General features: G+C 37.6%; 2 protein-coding genes across 2 annotated transcripts; one reads left to right on the top strand and one right to left on the bottom strand.

The window, feature by feature from the left end:
- Positions 1-8,641: 8,641 nt before the first annotated feature.
- On the top strand, positions 8,642-9,184 carry THITE_2012866 (uncharacterized protein; the record flags this gene model as incomplete). The annotated part of the gene is made up of 1 exon (XM_003656241.1): positions 8,642-9,184. A coding segment is annotated over one exon (543 nt), but the record flags the coding sequence as incomplete, so codon positions are not given.
- THITE_2171159 (uncharacterized protein) lies at positions 9,176-10,452 on the bottom strand. Its single transcript, XM_003656240.1, has 2 exons — positions 9,854-10,452; positions 9,176-9,778 (listed from the first exon to the last, which is right to left on the bottom strand). Exons 1-2 carry the CDS (start codon positions 10,390-10,392, stop codon positions 9,352-9,354), a joined length of 966 nt encoding a protein of 321 aa, XP_003656288.1. The 5' UTR covers positions 10,393-10,452; the 3' UTR covers positions 9,176-9,351.
- Positions 10,453-23,291: the final 12,839 nt, after the last annotated feature.

Genomic DNA, 23,291 nt, shown 5'->3' with positions numbered 1-23,291 from the left:
TAAGGAGGTTATCGTCTACTACCTTTAGCAAAGTTTAGAATAGGAGTATAGATAGTTTACCCTTGAGTTTATATAGGCCTTTCTTTAAGAACTCTAGCTCTACCTTCTAGACGAATAGATATAGTTTAGGCTATCCTAGCTTCGGCTATACTAGGGAGATAGTAAAATAGTTGTATAGCAATATATATTATACTTATAGTTAGGAACTTATAGGCTAGCTTTTAGCACTTTTAAGGATTGTCTACTTTATACTAAGGTAGTCCCTTTACTACTATAGGACAATAGCAAGACGTATAAGCTCCCTCTAGACCTATTATCTCCGACCGAAGAGCCTATATAGCCTATAGTCTTAGAGTACAACGAAGATAAGGTAATCGAAGTCCTCTAGGCCAACGACGTATTTATACTCGATATTCCTAGACTTAATGACCTACCTACGTATCTTTGTAACTACTTTAGTAATATAGAACTTAGGATCCTAGCTATATACTCAGTAGCATTTAGGGAAGCCTAGCTCCTTGACTAGAGCGAGAAAGGAGTAATCGCTACTACCTAAATTATCTTTATACCCTAGTTAAAGAAGGATATAGCCTACTGAATATACTACTATAAGGTCGTAGAACTTCTACTAGACGGATAGCTAAGCGGCGCACCGCCCTTATAAAACCCTATAGACGACCTTGGACAATAGCTATAGAGTACATTTCTAATACCTAGCACCGTTCTACCTCTCTAACTAAAGGACTAGTAAACTACTTTAGGTCCGCTAGTGGCACTTATAGAAGATCTTAACAATATATCAACCTAGTAGAATATTAAAGCTAAGATTATAGAGATTGCTATACTACGAGCGACTATAATATAAAGGTTTATTGATACCTCTATAGACAAGATGGACTAGGAGCGCCTCTTCAGTAGCGACCTAGTTAAAGACCTTAGGGTACTAGTATAGGTAGCCCTTAAGAAGATAGTACTCGATCCCTACCTTTAGGAAGAGGAGACGTTCATCTATACGCTTATAAGGAGGCTAGACTACCTTAAGATGCCTTATATACTAGTACAAAAGTATCTTTAGGTATATAGATCACCTACGTTATTTAACTAGATATCACCTTTAGTATAGCACTATAGTAAACGCCTTTATAAGGAGCCTACGAAGCCTAGACGTCTACTTCGCCTACTACTATACGACCTATATAACTATACCTTCGTTTATAAGTATAAGTATCTAGTATAGTAGTAGGGCTAGGACATATATATTAAGGAGGTAGAGGAGTACAAAAGACGGTAGGATTAGCTACTATAGCTAACTGGACCTTCGTAAGCTAAGCGAGCCGTATATAGGGAGTAGCTCAAGGAGTAGCGACGATAAGAGGTGCCTACTAAGAGAGCTTTTAAGGTACGAGCTTACCTATAGGAGTATATAGCAAGCTCAAAAGGGAAGTGTAGATTAGGGTAATAGACTACCTAGATATAGGGGGACCTAGTTTTTCTACTTTTCTATTTATCTTGGAGCGTTGCATTCGTTGTTAAAGGGTCTAGCCCTCTAATTATATATATTTAAGTAGGCTAAGCCTATCTTCTTTATTATTAAATAAGATATAAAGCAATTGTCAATATACGTTCGTTGACACTACGTTGATAGTCTTCCTTCTTCTAAGAAAGCTATTGAGCCTCTCCTTTCGTTGTTCTACCTCTGTCTAGACGGTAGGTATTCGAGCTGTTGAGCTCTAACCGTATTCTTATTGTCTTTTATCTTTCTACTGTATCCTACTAGACGTACCTAAGCCATATGTCTTCCTCTTAGGAGACATCCTTCTTACTACTCGATACGTACTATCTTCATCCGTCTAGAGGTATACTGCATTCCTTTAAGAGCTATCTCGCGCGCCTGATCCTAGGTGTGGTGGGGTAGGTTGGTATAGAGGTTTTGCACTATTTCAATACTCTAGGAAATAGGCTTCGAGAGAAAGCTGATTATACTTCTAAAGAGCTACTTCGAAGATCGTATAGCGCGTCTATAGTTCAATAGGGTTATAGCTAAGCCAACGACCCTGAGGTAGGGTATACTATAGGGTTTGCCACTATCGCTAGCACTGTTTATCCTCTTTATTACCCCCCTGTTTTACGTCCTCGAGGCGTATACTAGGCTTCTAATAATCGGGTACATAGATAACATTAACCTTCTTATATTTAGGTAGGATATACTAGTGTATTGCTATATACTAGAGAGGGGATTTACCAAGTATAAGAAGTAGGCTATAGAGCGAAGAATATAGTTCGAACTAGCGAAGAGCAAGCTTATTTACTTTATAAGAGCGTAATAGCTATATATAAAGGTCGTTAATATCCTTGGCGAAGATTAGCCTAGGCTTACGCTAGTAGAGTCGGTAAAGTTCTTAGGCGTATAGCTAGACTATAAGCTCTTATTTCAAATATATAAAAAGGCGGTAGAGGCTAAGATAGCTATATAAAAGTTCACCCTTATAAGGCTTGTAGCAAAGACGTATAGGGTATATATTATATAAATCTAGGAGATCTATATAAAGGTTATCCGAAGTGTCCTCTTATATAGAGTAGCGGCGTAGTATATTCCAACGCTAGTCGAAGGGACCCTCTACAAGATTGTATATAGCTTTAACGCAATGTAATTAGGCTACCTCTAAGTAGTAGCTAACGTATATAAGGCTACACTAATCTACAACCTAGAAAGCGAGACCTAGGTACCCCTTATCGACCTATACTTCAACCGCTAGGTGGCGTATATCGAGTAGAGGCTCTAGAACACTGGGCTTACATAGCTTTTATATAATATCTATATAAAGGTAGCGTTAAGATTGAAGAGGTAGCGCTATATACGCTATACCCAAGTGGCATAGCTAGCTATAGAGAAGTCCCCTATAAAATAGAAGTAGCTATAGGCTAAGGATTAGCTCTTTATACACTATTTGGCGATAGTAGCGGAGGCGTAAGGCGAGAGTAACGAGGATAGCGATTAAAGGCCCTAAGAGCTATAGCTATATACCAACGTAGATATAGCTATAGTAGAGCAGTAGAAGGTATATAGGGAGCTATAGATACATTATATAGACGCTAAGAGGCTAGAAAGGGTACACTATAGAGAAGTAGTAGACCTATATACCTTAGAGCCCCCTACTTAAGTACTATAGATATATAAGGATCTTAGTAAAGTATAGAGCTCTCTCCTTATATAGGTATACACTAGGGCTATTGGCCTTAGGCAGTTCCTATTTTAGAAGAGAGTGCTAGATATACCTATATTGCTCTACCGCTATAGCGAAGCTCCTAAGACTATCGCCTATTTTACAATATATTATAAAGACCCTATAGTCACTATAGGCAGACCTTATATCTAAGATCAGTATACGCTACTTACATTACTTAGAAGTAGGAGAGGCGCTTAGAAGATTATAGGTTAGCTAATATATACTAGGCGCCTATAGGAATATCGGCTAGCGTTTAAACTAAATGTTAAAGGCAAGGTAGGATATAGAGGAGCTATAGAGAGCGCTATAGATACGTAGTAGGAGCGTAGTAGCTAGGGCGATGTAGTAGAGGAGCCTCTAGCGGCTAGCTACGAAGACTTAGGCGTAGGCAAAAGGCGTAGGAAGAGGAGGAAGAGGCGTAGAAAGGTCGGCCTCTAGCTGCTCCTCGTAAGTATATAGTATACCTAGCGGCTATAGCGCCTACGTTAGGAGCGTACTAGACATATAAGTGGCGTGCAATAGGCTGTATAGGCCGCTATATCTCCGTCGCTACTAGGCCGGAAAGGTGAGTTCTAGCGAGTTGGAGGGAGGGAACTAGGGAGGCCTGCCCTATATAGCGGGAATACGGCGTAGGCGTAGCGCGTAAGTGGTATATATATAGAGGTGGAGAGACCACTTGCCCTTAGTGGCGAGGCACTAAGTGCCTCTTCGATATAAGATTAATAATAATAATAATAATATATAGGCATATATAGAATAGGTCATTTCGTGCTACCTACTATCGAAGCTGTCACTACGCCTATTTTAGAGGGTCTTTTAGAACCTATTCAACTTTCTAAAAACGTTTAATAGTTTGAACTAGCTACTAGTTATTAAAGATAAATATAATAGAAAGCTTTTTACAACTCCTCTTATATATAAGATATATAATAATATATACAATAAGCTTATATACTTTAAACGCTAGGTAAAACACTAGTTTAGGTTGTCTATCTACAAAATTAGGTAGGATAGCGACACTAGTGTCATTAGTATTAAAGGATATATAGCGTATAAGCTTTAGACGTAGGAGCAGAGTATCGATTTAGAGGTTACGCCTTTAGATACTAAAGAGCCTAATAGTAGTTGAGAATATATAGGCAAAGAACTTATTACTAAGAGTATTATAATACTTATATACGCTAGACTTCCTTAGAACCTATAGCTAGAGTCGATGGTTGTAGCTATATACTTATATAGTATAAGCCTAAATTACGTTTATAACTACCGCTTACTAAACAAGGTACTCGACTCTTAGTTTAAACAATAGTTCTACTAGTATTAGCCTAGTCTAGTATATACATTGACTGCTAACCTACGCCTCGACTAGGGCGGCATTTATATATATAGCTACTAAGTGTACCTACTATCGAAGGAGTATAAAAAGGGGATTGAGAAACGTATTAGGAAGGTTAAGCCTAGAGCGTATATTAGGTATATTATTAGATATAGGGCGTCCAACATTTATTATATCTAGGTACTAAAACTTAAGAAGGTTATTACAATATACAATATAACATTTGACAAATGTATATTCTACTAAAAGGGCAAGGAGTAGCTTGATACTCAATCAATAGTAGTTACTAAAAAGGTTGTTAAGCTTATCGAACTCCCTATAGAGCTTTAGGACGCTAAAGCAGTGCTATTCAGAGTTATAAATGCCTATAAAGATTCTATAACGGTTCCTAGCTCTCTAAGACATCTAGGGGGTATAGCTAAATAGGAACTAGAAGGGTAGGCTCCTCCCTACTCTCTATTATCCTATCTAGGGGGTATAGAAGTACTTGAGTATTGTAGCTAGAGTTTAGATAAAGAGCCTACTAGTAGTCTTTATACTCTAAAACTAACTTCGGAGCTATACTAAGAACGCCTAGAAGTGTCTAGAGAGAGCGGCCCCCCTACTAATTATAGTACTAGCAGTGACAGTAGAACAGTAGGAACTGTATCATTGGAGGCCCCTAATATAGTTGACGAAGACGCTAATAGTAGCGTCGCTAGCGGTATAGCTAGGAGTGTTAGCTAGGGCAATATAATGGCAAGTGCTGCTATAGTTGATACTCCTAGTTCTAGAGAGGAGGTCGACTACCCTAGCGATTAGCTAAAGGCTCTAGACGATTAGGAAAATATTTTAAACTATAGTTCTTAGCCTAATTTTAGAATACCTATAGCTCTATTAGCAAAGGAGAAGCGTAAATATATATATAAGATATATAGACTATTAACTCATTAGTTAAGACAAATCTATAGATAGTCTCCTAGTAGTAGTATAAACGGAAGTAGCAGTCTAGTATACTTTGTAGCCCCTATATATTATAAAGAGGGCATTGATATACTAGATTAGTATATATAGCATTTATTTAGCTATATATTTTTAGATAACCCTATAAACGCTCTATAAAAGGGCGATAGCATCTAACATTATATATTATATATAGTTTTTATAGTAGCAGTCTACTAACATTGTAATATATATCCTAGGGCAATACTAAGTAGGCTTCAAATACATTTCGACGACTTTACTAAGCTTCCTAAGCACTAGAAAGATCTCGCCAACTACCTTAAAGGGTATAAGTTTATAAAAGTAGCTAAGGAAGAGATTTATAATCTTGTCAATAGGAAGATATAGCGTAAGATTCTATATAGGAGCTTCAAAGGGAGACTACTACCTCTTAAGTAGGTTTTTATCTATAAGTTTAATTAGGATAGTAACTTTAAGAAGTGCAAGTCGCGTATCTACGTCTAAGGGGATCTTTAGGAGCTTACTACTTTGCAAAGCACCTATATAGCTATATTTATAATACGCTCGTTCTATATAATGATAGCTATTGTAGTATAGTTTAATCTTAAGGTTAAGCAGTTCAACGTAGTATAGGCGTTCTTAAATATAGACTTGCCTAAGGGTATTATCTATAAGATGCCTAAAGGGTTCGAGGAGCCTAGATTTCTTATAGAACTATAGAGAGCTCTATATAGCCTACGAGAATCTCTATTGCTCTAGTATCGAGAGTTCTCTAGCTCACTTTGGAAGCTTAGCCTTATAGCTTCGCCTAAGGAACTATATTTATTCTTCAACCGCTAGCGGTATATACTTGTACTATTCTATGTTAATGACTATCTAGTCTTCTACTATAGAGACTATATAAAACAAGCTCAAAGGATTATTAACGCTTTAAAAGCGAAGTACAAAGTATATAAAAAGGGCGACGTAGCTTAGTTCCTAGGTATTAGGGTGATCTACAACTATATACAACGTAAGATCTAGCTCTACCTCGACTAGTATATTAAGAAGATTGTAAAACACTTTGGTCTTATAGGTTAAATTACCTTTCTAAGTATCTCTCTCCCTATAATAGAGCTTCGTAAGTTCATTAGTATAGCTACTTATATATAGATCAAACTGTTTTAAGAGCTAGTTAAGTCGCTACTCTATACTATAGTCGTACTATATATAGAGGTCGCGTTCCTAGCTTTGTTGCTTTTATACTTTTTAACGAACCTCTTAGGAATATACATTGATACTATAAAGTATATAATCTTCTACCTCTTTAATATACACTTCCTCGCTATTTAGTTTAAGGGTATACTATAGAATATTGCTCTTATATAGATCCTACTTATTATAGAGGACGTATTATATATAGATGACCCTAATATATATAGGTCATTATAGGGCTACCTTATCTCTCTATTCAGTAGGCTCATTTATTAGAAGGCTATACATCAAAATATAGTTACAACCTCGTCTATAGAGGCGGAGCTCCTCGCTCTATCTACTATAGTGTAGGAGACAATGGCGTTTAAGCGATTCCTTAGCGACTTATAGCTTGAACTCAGTATACCTTAGACTCTATTTTATAACAATATATAGACTATTCGCCTTATAGTAGGCGAGAACAAATATATTAATACTTAGCTACGTTATATTGATATCTATAATATATAGCTACGTTAGAAATATATAAAAGGGTCTTTTAAGGTTGTGTATTTACCAACTATAGAGATACTTATAGATAGGCTAATAAAGGTATTGACTTACTAGAAGTTTAAACACTTTAGGAAGCTCCTTAACCTATAGAATATACGTTATATAGTTCAAAGAGACAATTAGAGAGATAGGAATACAAGGTATAAATAAAAAATAAACTAAGAATAGAAATATACACTAATATAAAACGAAGTAGAGGGTACCTATATCTATAAAACAATAGACAAAAATATAAAACTACTTACCGCCCTTCTTCTTCTTAGGGGTAAATATAGCGAGTACCGCCATAGCTACCCTATACGCCAACGCCTCCTAGTCGATACTAGGGTAGGTGTCCTCCTTATCCTTATCCTTATCTTCGTCCTCCTCCTTGCTCTCCTCCTTCTTAGCCTTTTTAGCCTTCTTAGACTTCTTAGTAGGTATAGCCACCTTTGCTTTACCCTTGCCCTTGCCCTTGACGAGCGTAGGCGTATACTCTTCGTTGTCGTTGTCGTTATTATCTTCATTATTGTCGACGTCGGCATCCTCACCCTCTATAGTAAGGAGGGTACATAGGGTAGTGTATAAGTTCTTTTAGTCCTACTGTTACACGCAGATGGTGCTCGGTGACCATCTAGCGGTAAACGTATAAGGATGAGAAAGATCAATGCCTCTCAGCCTCGTTAGCCGATGAGGCGGCACTCCTAAACACTAGTATATGTTATAAAAGTATGTTGATACAGTCTGTCTTCCTACATTAATCTTTCTTATCCTTACACATTTATCGTTAGATAGTCACCGAGGACCATCTGCGTGTAACAAAAATCAATAGGTGAAAGTAGCTTATTATCCTAAGTATATATGCTAAGATCGATGGTGCTAAAAGCAACTTCCAGCTGCTAACGAAGTCTTAATTTTTACAGGTGGCTTGTGCTGCCTCTTACAGCCTAGTGTAAAACAGGGTGCTGAGCGAGGCTAGGGCTCGGTGGTGAGTATAAAGTTGGGGTTAGGGTTAACTACCTTCAAGTTCGTAGGTGAGGTGGGGCAGAATTTCCATCTCCGTAGTCTATGCGAATGTGCTCAACGTTTCCACCACAGGCTCGAGTCGGCAGGGATCTTGCCTAACCCTACCAACCTGAATCGAAAGGAAATCGAACTTTCCCATCTCAGCGCATATTACCGCCATGGCTGCTGCACATACAATGGCCGGCGATACCCGAAATCCGACAGCGAGTTTTTGTGGCCGGTCGTTCCGTGCGATTCCACCACCTCCAGTTCGGCGGCCCCAAGGGCGCTTAAAACTGCGGCCGAATTTCTACAACGCTGAGCAGCCTTCTCGCGCAATTGTAAGTACGCGCGCTTACCTGCACTGCTTCTCCATTGTATGCATGTTGCTGACCTTGAATAGCGGTTTCGATTTCGGACGCGCGTCATTCACGCAACAGCCACGCCGGCCGACGGCGTCCATCGACACGTACTGCGTCTCCGCGTGCAGCCTTCGGTTGTGCAGCAGATCATCCAAGCTCTGGTGAACTCCCTTCTCCCGCGCCCAGCTCAAATCTGGTTTCAGTCATGCTTCCCTGAGTGGGCCTTGCCTGGCCAATTGGTTCTCAAGAAGCAAAAGGACGGCTGGGACGCGGAATTTGAGACGGAGAAGGCGACATATGCGAAGCTCGCACCGTTGCAGGACGTCGTCATCCCGAGGTGCTTTGGCCAACTTCGATACAAAGGCACGCGGGCCTTGTTATTGTCGGACATTGGCGGCGTATGTCTGGCGACCCCTGAGGGAGGCCTGTTGGACCTGGGCGACTTTCAGCGTATGATGCGCCAAGCCCTAGACGCGTTTTTGCCATTCGGTATCTTGCAAGACGACAGCAAACTCGATAACTACCACCTCGTCGGCGACAAGATCATGGTTGTTGATCTCGAGCGAGTAAGCGATGGTCTGACTGACAAACAATTGATTTCATCTCTTATTGAGTCGGAAGTGAAGCGCCTTGCGGAGTGCTACGAGGAGCACCAACTCTGCTTGTGGACGGACGGTTTGGTAACCATAGATAAATAACCTAAGAAACACTCTCCGGACCGTCCTGCTCGCGTCTTGACAATGAGACTTCACTGCTAAGCGTGTTCGCCCCAGAACGCCGCAGTCTCCCACACCAAGTCGCCCGACTCACTATGGGTCCACTTGACCGCCCCTGACGTGCCATTTACTGACCGGACGTAGCCGCCCGGGTGCTCGTCTTGGTCGACTCCATTAGGATGCCACACGGGAACGCCGTTGAAGAACCGGCGAGACCGCGGCGTGAGGCCCCCGACCGAGATCGGCAGCGCGCACATGCCCTGAAAGCGCCTGAAGCCCTGGGCCATAAGCCGATAGAGCGCGTACCGCAGCGAGTAGAAGCTCCCCTCGCGAGGGAGGACCCAGCAGTCCACAGGGCAGTCTGCGTCCATCATCTTGGCGGGCGTGTCGGCTCTGAATTGGAGGAGGAGTAGTGTCTTGCCATCGAAACAGTACACCTGTGGGGACTGATACTTGACCGCATACCTGTGACCCGCTCCATGTTAGACCTTGGAGAGGAAACGTGACTGGCGATGATAAAAGCTAGATAACACGTAATACCCTCGAAGCTCCCGAGACAGCATCTTTTGGCCTGCGACTTGCAAGACATTGCCCGCCTGCCACGCGGCTGCTTGGATGAGGTTTCTCTTCATCTCCCCGATGGCGATGACGGTTCTCTCATTTCTATATTTGATTGTGTACATTGCGTCCACCTCCTCGGGGATGTTCTCAACGCGCGGCGGCTTGGTGTGGGAGGTCTGCGTAACCTGGGGGTAGCGGTTCCAACCAGCCAGGACAACGTTCGAGACCTCGGTGTGGAACCACAGCTCGCAGTCGGCCTCGCATTCCAATCGCCATATTCTCTTGTTGGGGGCCATGGCGGGCTCGTCCATGCGCATCCCGTCGTCCTCGTAGCTTCCAAGGAAGGCCGAGTCGAAGTCCGCGTGTACCAGACCGTCGCCGCCATGGTAGCTGTGGACGACCAGATTTCGGATAGGATGGTAGTTGCGGGCCCATTCTTTGTTGCTCTGTGTGACATAGTGAGTATTGTGAACGACGTTTGTAGAGTGTTGCGTCAGCAAGTCATAGACGGTGGCCATGACGAGCAACGGGCTGAAGCTTGTCACCTCTTCCCTAGCAAGGGGGTTTAGCGGAGGGGTTTAGCGGAGAAGTCAACGGTTAGCCGAGGGCTGAAAAGCGGAGATTTTCGTAGCCCTCTCTCTCTCTAGGAGAGAGGGGCATAAAATTAGTAGACACCTCTTTTATAAGTGGGTACCTCTACACCCAATTTATATACAAATACGTCCTAGCATAAGGCATCACAATTTGTAACTACATCAATTTGACTACCTCTGTAAATGTGAAAGATACTATAAAAAGCTTAAAAATGCAATAAAATTCAACATAAAATATAATAAAGTAGTATAAAACATCTATACCAATCTACTCTACTACACCTATAACTAAGCGCGCAAGATAGCTTCTATAGGAATATAGTGCTCTTCTAGATAGATGAAGATAGTATTTAAGTAGTGCAAAACCTCTATACTAACCTACTCTATTATACCTAGGACTAAGCACGCGAGATAGCTCCTAAAGGAACGCAGTATCTCTCTAGACAGATGAAGATAATGCATATCGAGTGGTAGGAAGGATGTCCCCTTAATAGGTAGACACGTAGCTTAGATATATCTAGTAGAATATAGTAAAAGAACAAGAAGCAACAAAAATACGATTAGAGCTTAATAGCTTAAGTACCTATCGTTTAATTAGAGGTAGAACAACGAAAGAAGAGGTTTAATAGCTTTTCTAGAAAAAGAAGAACTACTAATATAGTATTAATAAATATATATTAACAACTATTTAATAACTTGTTTTATAATAAAGAAGATAGGCTTAGCTTACTTAAATATAAGTGATTAGGGGGCTAGACCCCTTAGTAGTAAATATAATAAATTAAAATAAATAGAAAAACTAGGTCGCCTTTTTTTCTAAATGTAATGTGCTAGCTTTATAGCGTCTGCAGATAAGGGTATAATGTTCTATATAACTACCTTAAGGAGAGAAAAGGAGAAGTATAAGCTACGATTCTTATATATACAGTTTATTAGAGGCTCGTATATAGGTTTAGACTAATGTTATTTTAAACGTAAGGTAGAAGTACTATAGGCCTACTATAGGTCTGTCCTAGGGCTATTATTGAATCGGGGTGATAGACTACCTAGATATAGGGACCTAGTTTTCTATTCGTTTCAGAGCGTTGTATTCGTTGCCAGGGGGGTCTAGCCCTCTAATTATATATATTTAAGTAGGCTAAGCCTACCTCGAGGCAGGGCACTTCCTATAGCCTTTTTCGGCTTCGCTATAGAGACCTATATTCCTAATAGCCTTCTTAATTAGCTAGCGCTATAGAATTAGGTGCTAGGTATACAATGGTAACTAGGTTTAGGTAGCCTAGTTTCGTACTTAGTTCTTCAGCTCCTAAGTATAGTATATACCCTATACCCTATTAGAGTTGTAGCCTAAGAGGGCCTAGTGATGGTTCCTAGCCCTCTAGGATAATTAGAGGGTACTAAGGGAACTAGAAGAGTAGGTTCCTCCTCGCCTCCAACTAGGGGGTACGGAAGTACTTAAGTACCCAAGGCCAGGGCTCGAGCGAGGAACCTACTAGTAGTCCTCCTACTCTAGAAACAACGTTGGAGCTACGCTAGGAACGCTTAGATGTGTTTAGAGAGAGTGGCCCCCTTGCTGACTACGATGCTAGCTATAGTAGTAGAACGGAGGGAACTACATTAATAGAGGCCTCTAATATAGTGTTTAGACGACGCTAATAGTAGCGTCGTTGGTAGTACGCTTAGGAGTACTAGCTAGGGCAGTAGAACGGTAAGTCCTGCTACTACCGTAGTCGACACTCCCAATAGTGGAGGTTAGTTCGACTACTACTATCATCGTCGATACTCCTATTAGTGGAGGTTAGTTTGATATAGCTCTAGCCAACGTAGCCGATTAGGGCAACTAGGCCAATAGCCTTGTTAGGCATCTATTTTTTCCTTTGTTCAAGAGATAGATCTATAGTTTAGATCTCTAGATCTGTAGCCCAGTGTGCTTCACGTTTTTCATAGACCCGCTCCTCAGAGCGCGTCTAAGGGGTATATCGCGTACTACACTAGCCCCCCTATCTATAGCTCTGTAGCTCTGTGGCTCTAGCATCTATGGGGCTCTAGCTCTGGCCTGTGGGGCTGAGCTCCTACTTGTGTATATAGATCTCAGCTCTCCTCCCACCTACTGGGAGGAGCTCTCTCGATCTATATCCTCTTCTCTCCGGCTCTTGCTCAGCCACCTAATGTGCCCTCGCCTCCTCTCCTTATACAATTATAAGTATCGCTATAGGCTATTGTAGCATTCTCGATTTTATAGGGCCTATATAGTCCTAGGCTAATATAACTATTACTCTAGGATAGAAGTAGCTACTTAGAGAGCTTAAATTTTATATACTATAAAGTTTATAGAGGCTTACTAGCGATAGCGATTAAGTATAGTATTACGCCTCCCTTATATAGTAAGAACTAGGCTTAAAGATGCTAGGCTATCTAGGTAAGACTAGCCCTAAGCTTTTCCTATTCTTATAGACTTTAAAGAAATATTTATAAAATATAATCAACTAATAGCTCGACTAGATTTAGAGCTTTCGACTTAGTGTAAACCCTAAGATTATAAGCTACCTATTCCTAGGCTAGCTAGATAGAAAAGCCCTAATAAATCAGTTTTTCGATATTAGTTTTATAGATATAGGTATTTCGCTCTTTAATATAGAAGGAATATTATTTAATAAAGAATAATTAGACTACTAAACGATCTTAGACGTTATATAGTTTTTCTTTCACCTTTATAAGGATTGTCCCTAGTTCTATCTATAAGCTATTTTAGACTATAGTCCTATACTAAAAGAGTTCTATCGGTCTAACTAAAAGGCTATTACTAACTATTGTCGTTTCTAGGTCTTTTATTTACTTCGTTAATAGAAGATATTAGACAATTATAATCTTCGACTAAGTTGGAGGTCAGCTCTACTATTTCGACTTCTAGTTTAAAAGTATAGAGATATATACTAATATTTTATTAGAGGTCTATTAAAGTGGTGCAAAACCTCTATACTAACCTACCCCACCACACCTAGACCTAGGTGTACGAGATAGCTCCCAAAGGAATATAGTATTCCTCTAGACGGATAAAGACAGTACATATCGAGTAGTAGGAAAGATATCTCCTAAGAAGGAGACACGTAGCTTATATACGCCTAGTAGGATATAGCAGAGGTATAAGAAGCAACAATAAGAATGTAGTCAAAGCTCAATAGCTCGAATGCCTATCGTCTAGACAAAGGTAGGACAACAAAAGGAGAGGCTCAATAGCCTTCCTAGAAGGAGAAGGACTACCAACGTAGTGTCAACAAATATATATTAATAACTGCTTAATATTTTACTTGATAGCGAAGAAGATAGGCTTAGCCCACTTAAATATATATAATCAAAGGGCTAGACCCCCTATCAACGAATACAACGCTCTAAAACGAATAGAAAAACTAGGCCCCTATATCTAGGTAGTCTATCACCCTAAACTACACTTCCCTTTCGAATTTATATACAGCTTCCACACGCGAATTCGCAACCTAAAAACCAAGATACTAAACAACTAGTGTACCTACAATACGTCGTAGGAAATCACTGATAAAGCAAGCGACTAGAGGCCCCTACTACGTAGGATCACAAATCGCTAGATCGACCTCTCGCTAGTGCTGAAAACGACCATTTTTATAGCCTAGAAGTATATCTAGGTAGTCTAAAGCAAGATAAGGGATCCACCAATGCTAAAAGATAAGCGCTATACTAACGAGTATACTACAATCTTAGTTGAATATAAGGCTATCTACAGTATAATCAAGATCTACCGATTAAACGTCAGATTGCTATACGTCCAATGGATCCTACTAAGTAATTAGCAAGATCAATATAGAATATAGCGATCGATTTATATTGATAATAGGCTAGTTGATATAGTCGAATAGCACTATAACACCTTAGTCCTTCGTCTTATATTCGTAGAGCATTATAATAGTAGACCGCTTAGACATTAGATATATCATCTTACTATATACCTAAACTAAGTGTCAACACTTTTAATCTAGGTATAGGGTTATAAGTAAGTACTACACTTCTCTTTTATATCTACCTTCTAAACAAAGGAAGGCTAATACTCCTATAACAATAAAGTGCTTTGCTATAGCTACGAACTATCGTACTAGCATTCAACAACTCCTTTTAATAAGGACAGGGACGTCTATATAATTTAGCCCTTTAACGGCTACGCTTCTCTCACTCCCCTCTTTAATAACAAGTATACCAACTATATCTAGTTAAAGAAAGAGTATACTTAGACTTACGTCTATAGGAATAACTAAAAGCACCTAGCTTAGGACTTAATCTTATAAAGCTATTTATTGTATAACTCGAAGAACGACCCTAGGCTAAAGCTACGCTTAGAAAAGGTGGGCTAAGAGTGGTTTATCCTACTAGAGGATACTATTAAAGAGTAAATAGCGTAGTACTAGGCCAACTATAAGAGCTTACGTTACTAAGGGATAGAGAAAACGGATAGGGACAAGTAGAGAGTAGGATATAGCCTAGGAGTTTAGCCTATAGATAGTAGATCGAGAGACTATATATCTTAATTATAGATTTTTCTTAGCCTTGACTTTGGCTCTAAGAAACTCAATTCTATATAATAGAAACTATCTATCTAGAGGGCAAAAGTAAAAAAGAAAAAGGTAAAAACGACTATAAAGCCTCTAAGAGTAGGGCTGCTCTCTAGGAAGAAAACTTAAGTACTAGTAGAAAAGAATAAAGGCCTAAAGGATAAAAACGAATAAACGATAGTAGGTAGATAAAAACTAAGCGAGATATAGCTAATAGAGATATTATTGGCGAATAGGAAGCTAATATAATAATAGGTATTAGGAAGGAAATATAATAAAACGTTAGTGAAACTATTGGAGGCAATAGCTTCTAGGACCTTCCCCTTTCTTAAACTATATATCCCTATATATCTAGAGGGCTAGTATTAAAAACTAGATAGTTTTCTATATAAGATTTCAACAACGAGCTCCTAACGAGGTCGCTCCTTCCTTTCCCTTTTCGTAGTAACGTAAGTTTAGTTAGCCTAAGGCGCTATAGTACAACTAGGGGTTTCCTCCTTAAGGACCTCCTCCTCTACCGTTATCGCTACTTCCTCTATAACTACCTTTCTATAGATCTTATCGCAAGTAGTCAACAACGTATCGTCGATAAGTTGGTTTAGGCAATAAAGGTAGACGCGATTACCTAGGAGGTTAGTGCAATGACTTCTAGGTCCACTAATACGATGCCGCTAACTATTTATATTATTATTGCGATCTAGGGCTATAACGCTATTATAGTAAAGCTTAGCTATTCGACTAAGGTAACGACCTAAAGTCTTGCTACTCGAATTCTCGTTGTCCTTAGTAGCATTGGACTCTCCTTCACTATCGTCCTAGAGTCTTAAACGACCGTCGAAGTAGCAATCGTCGTCGCTATACCCCTTTAAGTATAGGAATAGGTTCGTATTATCTACTTCTAGCTAGATGTTATCTAGCTTAAAGAATTTCTTTATATAGTTTAGAGGATATAGAGTCTAGATAGGTATACTGTCCAAAGTCTCTAGGAAATAAATGTCCCTATCTTTAATTATCTAAATATAGAATAGACTAAACTAACGGTACTCTAGCTTCTAAACTAAGTTTATATCTAGCTAGTATACATTATTGTAGACAAGGACAAGATTATTAATAGATATAACTACATTTTTAAAATAAAATTTATATTTATAGGCCTTATTATAGTGTTTAGCTAGCTTTTTATAAGCTATAGCAACCTATTTAACGATAATCTTATAGTTGTATTTAGCTTCCTAGAGAATATAAGTATAGAGGGCAATAAGCTTTATATAGAGTCTTATAGAATCCTTTCCCTCTATCTAGGTATAGATAGAGTCCTAGGCAAGGACTTGCTAAATAGGAATATTAAACTTAATTAGACTAATAGGCTTATAGTTATAGGTAAGAAAGAAGGGAGATATTCTATAAGAGCCTCTAACAGTTGTACAATCTATATATAAGATATATAGAAGGAGCTCTCTCTACCTCTTTCCTATACTATTAGTTATCTTCGCAAATAAAGTGGCAATCGAGATATAGCTAGCCTTATTCACCCTATTCGTATACGAATTATATAGCGAGATAATAACTCTCTTGATCTATAGTTTATAGAGGATCTCCTTAACCTTGCCTTTGAACTTAGAGCCTCTATCGACGACTATAACGACTAGGTAACCCTAGTAGCAAAGGATATAATATAAGATAAAGGACTTAATAGCCTTAGAGGACTTGTTTAATAAGATCTTAGCTTCGATATATCCTATAAAATCGTTATAAGCCTCGACGAGGAAACACTTCTTCTCCTTATAGCTAGACAATATATATTAGATATCAAGGTACTATTTAGTAAAAGGGAAAGGTAGAGGTATAGTCTAGTTTACTATTTCCTTAAACCTCTAGGTATTATATACTTAATATAGCGTATAAGCCTAAATCCATTTTACTATATCTTTATATATACTACGCTAATAGTAGTGGTTTATCATTTGTTAGTATATCGCCTTTCTCCTATAATAGCTAACTTCGCTATAGTACTAGTCGAAGATTAAACGCCTCTCTTTAGAAGTATCAACAATATACCTATAACACTATATATAGTTTATACTCTAGAGGAAAAGATAACGATCTTTAACAAAGTATTTTACTACTTCCCTTTTAAGTTAACGTCGCTTCTAGTATAGACTATAGCCTAGTAGAGTCTCTATCGTCGATAAGAAGTAGGCGATATCCTAGGAACTCTAGGAGTAGCTATCCCAAAGGTGGATAGGCTCCAGCTTTCCCTTCGGATATAATATCTCTTTGCCTATACGGTTGACAAAGATCTAGGCGTCGACCTAGTCGTCGATATCTTCCTCTACCTCCTTCTCTATATAGTTAGAGGGCCTAGATAGCTTATAGGACAATATATCAACTACAACGTTTTTAGGACCTAGGATATACTTAACTTCGAAGTTGAACAAATAGATCTAAGCGATCCAACGTATTATCAAAGTACCTAGGATATCATTTATAGTACTATTGAGCTAATAGACTAGAACTAGAGTATCGGTCTCTACGATGAAATATATACTAAAGAGGTAGCGTTAAAAACGCTTTAGGAGGAAGAGTAGCCCCTTTAACTCCCTCTTTATAATATTATACCACTTCTCTACCTTTAACTAAATACTACTTTCGAACTAGTATAGATGTCTTTTACTATTAGAGCTAACCTATTTGAGTACCCTACTCTATCTAAGGATACTAGCGTTGTAGACTAAAAAGATTATACTAAACTAAAGATCATTATAAATAAGCGTTGCTAAAACTAGAGTAGTAATAATTTTCTTCTTTAGCTCGTCTATCGCCTTCTATTTAGAGGGCCCCTAGGTCTATTTAGTATCTTTCTTTATTAGAGTATATAAAGGAATCGCGATAATCGTAAAACCTTTGATCTAGATCCAATAGTATTCGACTATTCCAACAAAGGTATATATCTCCTTAATATTAAAATAGGTCTTCTACTCCTTTATCTTGATTACCTTCACTTCCTTAGGAAAACGCTCGTCTAGTATATAGAGATAACTAAGTAGAACTACTTCTAGCTACGCCTACTTCAATTTCTTTATAGCGATAGTTGTATCTACCAACTCTATATTCAACAATACTATATCAATATTCTTAAGATGTTCAACAATAAATTCTTAATGTCTCTCTCTATCTAGACGGCTAATATAATTAGATTAGAGACCTTTTATAGCGATATCGTCTAGATAGATGTAATAGACATTAGGGATAAAGTCCCTAAAGATCGTTGTTATAGCTTACTAAAACTAGGCAATGGAATTTATATCTTCTATCAGTAATATATATATATAGAAAAGCCTAATTAGCGTTGTAAAGGTCGTTAAATCTTAGCTACACTTATAGAGGTTAACTTAGTTATATCTAGAGAAGAGATCTAGGAGGGACATTAGCTTATAGCTTCTAAAGTCTTCGCTAAATTCCTTTATAATAAGTAGAACGAAGGTATTGTAGATTGTTATAGTATTAGCCTTTTAAGCATTATTAATAAGATGTAAACCACTATCCTTCTTTAGAACTAGGAACTAGTTATTACAGTAGCTTGTATAGCTATATTCGATAATTCCCTATATCTACCTCTCTCTAAGTAGATCAATAACCTTCTATATTAATAGTTTTAAAATTAGGATTAACTTACTCTACTAGGCCTTATATAGGATAGTCCTAATATACTAGGGCAGAACAATATCTTTATAAATACGCCTATACTTAGTAAAATCCTATATAAGCGTAGCTTTCTAATTTTATAAGATCTTAGCGAACATCTCTCTCTTTAGCTCGGTAAAAAAGCCGTCTATAATTGTAAGCACTTCTTAAAGGCGCTCCTCGATAAGCCTTAAACCTAGTTTAAGATCTATAAAACAAGGAACTATAAGGTCTTCCTAGTTTTCTTTAAACTATATCTTAGCCTTAGCCTTTATAAAACGCTTTTCCTACTATAATAGATCTCCTTCTAGTATAGAACTATCTAACAGTACTAAGTCGATAGATTAAACTTTATTTATAATATTCTTCTAGAGTATAAACGTCTTTAAGGCTTCTTTAAACTTATAGCTAAACGCCTACTTCAATCTTTTGTTAAAAAAGGGGTTTCTAATTAGAGTCCCCCTCTTCCTTTTCGAATAGGGTAACAATTTGATCTTCCCCTTCTTCTTCTATCTAGATAAAGAAGGCAATAAATAAGAACGTATAATTTAAAAAAGAGTGTTAAATAGCAGTATATAAGACTTCTATAAAACGAAATGAAAAACCGCTTTACCTATATAATTATCGAGGAAACTAAGGGCAGTCTCACCTTCCTCTATCTCCGCCTAGTCAAAGATTCTTTTAGGACTCTTCGTCAATCCTTGAAATTACTCCTAGGTGGCTAGTTATATCAAAGATAGTAGGCGATTCTACTAGACAATCTTCTTAGAGACAATGTATATCTAAACTATCTTTCCCTCTATAATTAAATTAATAGTAATTAAGTTATTATTATAGTAATCGAAGGTTAAGGCAATATCTTTAATAAACAGTATATTAAAGATCGCTTTGTAGCTACTAGCAATATCTTTAGTTATAAAAAAGTAAAAGTTGATACCGACCCCTCCTAGGTATAGAGTGACCTAAGTTTCTCTAATAAATGGCGCTAAGCTATAAAGGCCTTTTAAAATAACCTTAGTAGGCTAGTATAGTATTATATACTTCTCAACAACGTTTATCAAAATATAGTTATACTCTAAACCAAAGTCGATTAAAGTAAGATACTTATTATAATAACCTTTCTTAAACTAGATATATAGAGTAGGAAGAGACTATACTCTTATTATTATACTAAGTTCTATATACTATAAGACTAAAAGCATCGAAATAGACTTCTATAGAAGAGTATAGATATAATTATCGACTTCCCTTTATAGTCCTTTATAGATCCAACGCTCCTAGAGGCTTCTTATATAGACACCCTATACATTGTCCTTAGTAATATTAAAAATCGCTAGAACTATCTTAGTCTAACTAAAGGAAGAGTTGTCAAACGTATTTATATTAGTATATAAAGCCTATATATAGACCCCTATATCTTTTAATACAATAGTCGGCCTATTAGGCTTAGGAACGTTAGACCCTTTGTAGTTAATAACCTCGACGTCGGTAAAAATGCCTTATAGGTATATAATCAAAGTATCTTTATACTTAGGCGAGATATAGACCAAGTTGTCAAAGGTTAAACTAGTCTTCGCCTTTATTATAGTATAGATCGTATCCTTTATATATAGTAGCAACGTAGCGACTTTCGACAATAGTACCTCAGACTATAGTTCCTCTTTCTTTAGCTAATTCACTATAGCTAGATTCTTAAAAATAGTTATATAAGGAGGTTCCACTAGAGGCGTAGAAGTGCCGCCTATCTAGAAGTCGTCTTCCCTTTCGTCCTTAGCGAACCAACGCTTAGTAGGCGGTATACCCTAAAGTATAGTCTCCGCCTCTTTATCTACTTCCTCTTTAGCTCTCTCCTTAGTCTAGTCAAAGAGAAGAAAGGGCAACTAGCGGAATTCGTTAACGTTTAGTACTAGATATAGAACAACCTTCTAAATTAAGATATAACCTCCTTCTATTAGAACTATATAAAACGACAACTGATTAGACATTATATAATAGAAGGTAGAAGTAAGCTTAGGCTCTCCTTTGTATATAAGACGATTGATCGTCGTCTAGACAATTATAGGCTTCTAATATAGCTTAGGCTACTAGAGGTAGTGCTTATTTAGTACAAAAGCTATGTCTAGCTTAAATAGATAGCCATTTAGACGCTTATACTTATAGTAATACGCTTAGTATATAGAGTAGCTATTATACTATAGGCAATAGGCTATATATATAAGGACGAGCTAACCGATCTTACTAACCTCTTATACACTATTAATATCTACCTTTATAAAAGTGATCGTCTTAGCTAGCGTATAGCCCTTTTTACTTCTATTGCTAAGGTAGTAGTCTATACCTTTATAATATATTAGACCTATAGCTATAGCTTTTATAGCTTCTATATACTTAAGGACTATATAATCAAAGTTACTATAGTAGTAGCAATAGCTAAAGCTTATAGGCCAGCTATAACTAGGAGGACAATTGTCAATATATAAACCAATAACGAAGCTAATATATCTCTCCTATAAACGACTCCGCTATTACTAGAAATATATCTAGAGTACCTTGATCTCGTTAAAAGTAGAATCGATTTTATACGAATGGAGAGCCTTAATTTTTTACTTAAACTGCTTAGCGATCTTCTACTTCTAGATATATAGACACTAGAGCTAATTAGCTAAATCGTAGATATCGTTAGACGTAGATATAAGAGCTTTCTTCGACTCCTCCTCTTCCTACTCTTATAGCTCAAGAGTCGTCTTAACAATAAGCGTAGCTAGAGGCGAATAGTACTTTAATAGATCGATCTTATACTTATAGGTCTTAAAAAAGAGATCTCCTACGTTAAGACCCTTTTAAAGAGTATCCTAAACGAACTTAAGAAAGTCTACCCATTTTGCAATGCAAATAAAGTCCTTATCGTCCTTTTTCTAAATACGCTAATAGTCCTTAAGAGCTATCTAAATCTACTAATTAAGTATATGCTATATAGTTAGAACGATTATATACTATAGCTTATTACGAACCTTGGTAGAGGCGATAATATATATATAGTCGATCAACTCGAAGTAGTTGTAGATAACTTTATCGACTAGCTAGCATCTCCCTTCGATTAGATTATAAAGGTAACCTCCGTTACTATACTACTTAGGATCATTGCCTTTCTAGTGCTTTAGAACTTAGCTTTGAAAGCTACCTAGGTTTCTTAGTCCTTTTTCTCCTAATAACGGATAATAAGCTAGATCGTAGTATCGTACTAAAGCTTAAACAGGTATATACAAGTCTTGTTATTAGTGACCTAATAAGCCTTATATATCTCTTTAAAGTTCTCGATCTATCGTATAGCATTCTAACTAAAGAAGTGGCCCTATAGGCTAGCCTTTACCGAGGTTGGAAAGGTCGTACTAAACATAGCTATAAAAATGTATTTAATTATCTTCTTTAGAGCTTCGGCTTTAGATTAACTAGAAGATATTACTGAAAGTATCTCTATATAGATAGACGGAGCAGAGGGCTTAGGCAAAGATTGATAGGGCACCTACACTAGCTTAGATAGATCTTCCTTGTTTAAGGTACCTTAGAGAGGCTATAAGACAGATATATCTTTAGACTTTCCCTCGGAGGCTAGTCGCGATATTCGGATTAACAATATTGTTGAGAGTAATAGAATTCCTAAAGCGTCTATAGATAAAGAATATATATACTATTGAAGCCTAGTTATTAAATATCTAACTATTGTCTTTAAAAAAGGTAAAGACTATATCGACGAGCTATAAAGAGACTAATATATATACTCCTATAGGAATATCGACTTCTTTAACGTCTTTCCAAAGGAAGAAAACCTCTTAAGAGCCTAGGTTCCTTTGAAATATATAGTCTAGACATTCTAAAGGATAGCTATAGGTTTCTTATAGATCGTCTAGATACCTTTAACAACTAATATACTAAACCTAACTAACGTAATAGCGGTAAGAGTATAGCTCTTAAAAAGAACAATAGTAATCTATATCGAGATCTTATATCTAATATAAAATAGTGTCTAAGACATAGCTAAAAGAAGCTAAGTATTATAAAGGCGTAGTCTAGAGCTTAATAACTTAGGAACTTATACTATACTTAACTATTTTCGTAATTGGTTTAGTCAAACTAGAGATAATAATAATAATCGACAAAAATTCTACCTCTCTTTCTACTTAGGTAGATAGAATTATCGTCTTTCGATTAGATTAACGTTTTCTAACCGCTATATCGTCGTTATCGAAGCCTTAATAGGTCTCTAAAGTATTAGGAATAACGAGATATCTTTTTAATGCCCTACGCCATCTAGGCAACGGAAGGTCTCCTAGGACAAGGTCTCAATAGACCCCTAGAACATATACTTCTCAACAGGTTTCTACGCCTCCTAGAGATACCGATATTAGTATACTAGAGCCTCAATAGGTCGGCTATATCGTCTTCGAGGAGCTATCAATATAGTATTATATAGCTCTATAATCCTAGAAGTCTTTATAGTCTATACTATCCTATTTAAATATAAAGCTAAGCTCTTTCCTAATTGAGCCCCTATTTAAAGTAGTA

Source organism: Thermothielavioides terrestris, chromosome 5 (assembly GCF_000226115.1).
Source record: "Thermothielavioides terrestris NRRL 8126 chromosome 5, complete sequence".
Taxonomy (NCBI): Eukaryota; Fungi; Ascomycota; class Sordariomycetes; order Sordariales; family Chaetomiaceae; genus Thermothielavioides; species Thermothielavioides terrestris.
Note: the sequence above shows the minus strand (reverse complement) of the source record. Positions and strands in the feature narration are given on the sequence as shown.